The sequence below is a fragment of the Triticum urartu genome, chromosome 5 (genome assembly GCF_003073215.2).
Source record: "Triticum urartu cultivar G1812 chromosome 5, Tu2.1, whole genome shotgun sequence".
Classification (NCBI taxonomy): Eukaryota; Viridiplantae; Streptophyta; class Magnoliopsida; order Poales; family Poaceae; genus Triticum; species Triticum urartu.
Window position 1 is genome coordinate 458,637,119 of NC_053026.1, and position 1,937 is coordinate 458,639,055.

General features: G+C 52.6%; 1 protein-coding gene across 1 annotated transcript; it reads left to right on the forward strand.

Annotated features, from left to right (window-relative positions):
* Window positions 1-604: 604 nt before the first annotated feature.
* Window positions 605-1,514, forward strand: LOC125556277. The gene has a single exon (XM_048719047.1). It carries the CDS (start codon window positions 749-751, stop codon window positions 1,331-1,333), a length of 585 nt encoding a protein of 194 aa, XP_048575004.1. The 5' UTR covers window positions 605-748; the 3' UTR covers window positions 1,334-1,514.
* Window positions 1,515-1,937: the final 423 nt, after the last annotated feature.

A 1,937-nucleotide genomic window follows, 5' to 3' on the forward strand; every position in this document is an offset into this window, starting at 1 on the left:
GTGAAATACACAAAGAGAAACAAAAAAAGACAAATGTAGTTGTGAATAGTGTTGTTTTTGTCACTATTCATCCTTTTGTCTTTATTGACACTGTTTATGTTGGATTTCTCTTTTTTGTTTCTCTTTGTGTATTTCACGTTTTGATCTAATTTTTTTTAGGGGAGGTAGACATATATGTGATGAACATTCACAATTGTTTTTGAAGTTTTTTGACACATCTAAAATTAGATTTTTGAAACTGGTATCATGGTATCATGTGATATTCTCCCCGTCCCGATCAGCTGCCGCGAGCCATGACGATGTATGCATGCATTCCAAGTCGCTTTCCAACTAAAGAACACATTAACGACCTCCATGGCCCCAAAATAGTGCCCCCTCGAGCTCCAAACCCCAAGATCCCTCTCTCCCTCCTCACTGATTGCGTGCTTTGACCGGTCTGAAGCGGACAAAGTGCAGCGCTACAGCAAGTGCTCTCCCTGACCCCGTTGACACTGACAGCACGGCCGCATTGATCGATGACGAATTGGCATGCGTCACCGCACCAACGCGCGCTCTACTCCTGGCCCCGTATATATAGCAGCTCCATCGTTCCGCCGGTATCCAGAGTCCATACCACCGGGTAGATCACCAATCCAATCCACTTTCTCAGACAGACAGACAGACTAGGTAACACGCCGACAGGTGAAGCGCACACGTAGACATCGCCCGTCGTCGCAGCCTCGCAGGGGAAGACCGGAAGAGAAGAGAGATGGGCTCGTGCGTCTCGCGCTCGACGGCGTCGGTGGAGGCCAGGTCCGGGCGGGCGGTGGCCACGGCGAAGGTGGTCGGCCTAGACGGCTCCTTGGCGCAGTTCGCGGCGTCCGTCACGGCGGGCGAGGCACTGGGGGACGCCGCCCGCGCGCCGACCTTCCTGTGCAGCGCCGACGAGCTCCGCTTCGACGCGCCCGCCCGCGCGCTGGCGGCCGAGGAGGCGCTGCAGCCCGGGTGGCTCTACTTCGCTCTGCCCATGTCCATGCTCCGCCGGCCGCTCTCCGGGCAGGAGATGGCCGCCCTCGCCGTCAAGGCCAGCTCCGCGCTCGCCGTCGCCAGCGGCAAGGGGCGGAAGGCGGCTCGGGTGGCGCCGCTCGTCCTCGCTGACGACGAGGGCACCGGAACAGAGGACGGTGGATGGAGTCGCCACGCGTATGGAAAAAGCGATGCGCTCAAGACGGTGCACGGCGGTGGTGAGACGGTGGGGAAGACGAGGACGCGAGCCGGTGGTTCCAACGGAAGCGGCACGAGTCGTCCGGCAGGCGTGCAAAGGTTAAGCTCCATTTTGGAGGCCGATGATTGAGTCCCCTGCTGATTTCTGCAAACGGTTAATTAGTAAAGTTTTGTGCGTGGGTTAGTCTAGTTACTTGATTCAGTCGGCGCTCGATCCCCCAAGCTGAGGTGGAGATCAGTGTATATATACACAGCATATATACTGTTGTACAAATGTACAAGATGCATCAATTTCATATGCACATTCTTCCTTTCCTTCTTCTAAAGTTTTCAGTTCATCGTCGCCCCTTCACTTCCATGTCAAGTGGGTCTTCTTATGGCCCGGCATGGGTGGTTTTGGGCCACCAACGTGATGATGTTAACACGGACCTCTTCTACGGTCTTCGGGAACAACTAGTTAACGAGCGCTTCTTTGGGAATCTCGCAACGATCAGCGTCACTTGACGTGCTCTCAGCCATTCGCCACGTGTCGCGCTTTGGATGTTCCCTCCGGATTTTATTTTATTTTATTTTTGCACGCGTTTTTGGCTTTTTAAACGGTTTTTTTCTAGTTTTTTTTTACGTTTTGGTTTTCTCTCGGTCTTTTTTAGCTTTTCGATAAAAAAAATCAATTTTTTTGCACGAAAAAAACAGTTTTTTTCTTTCGTAAGTCACGGTTTTTTTTGCAAGAGGCA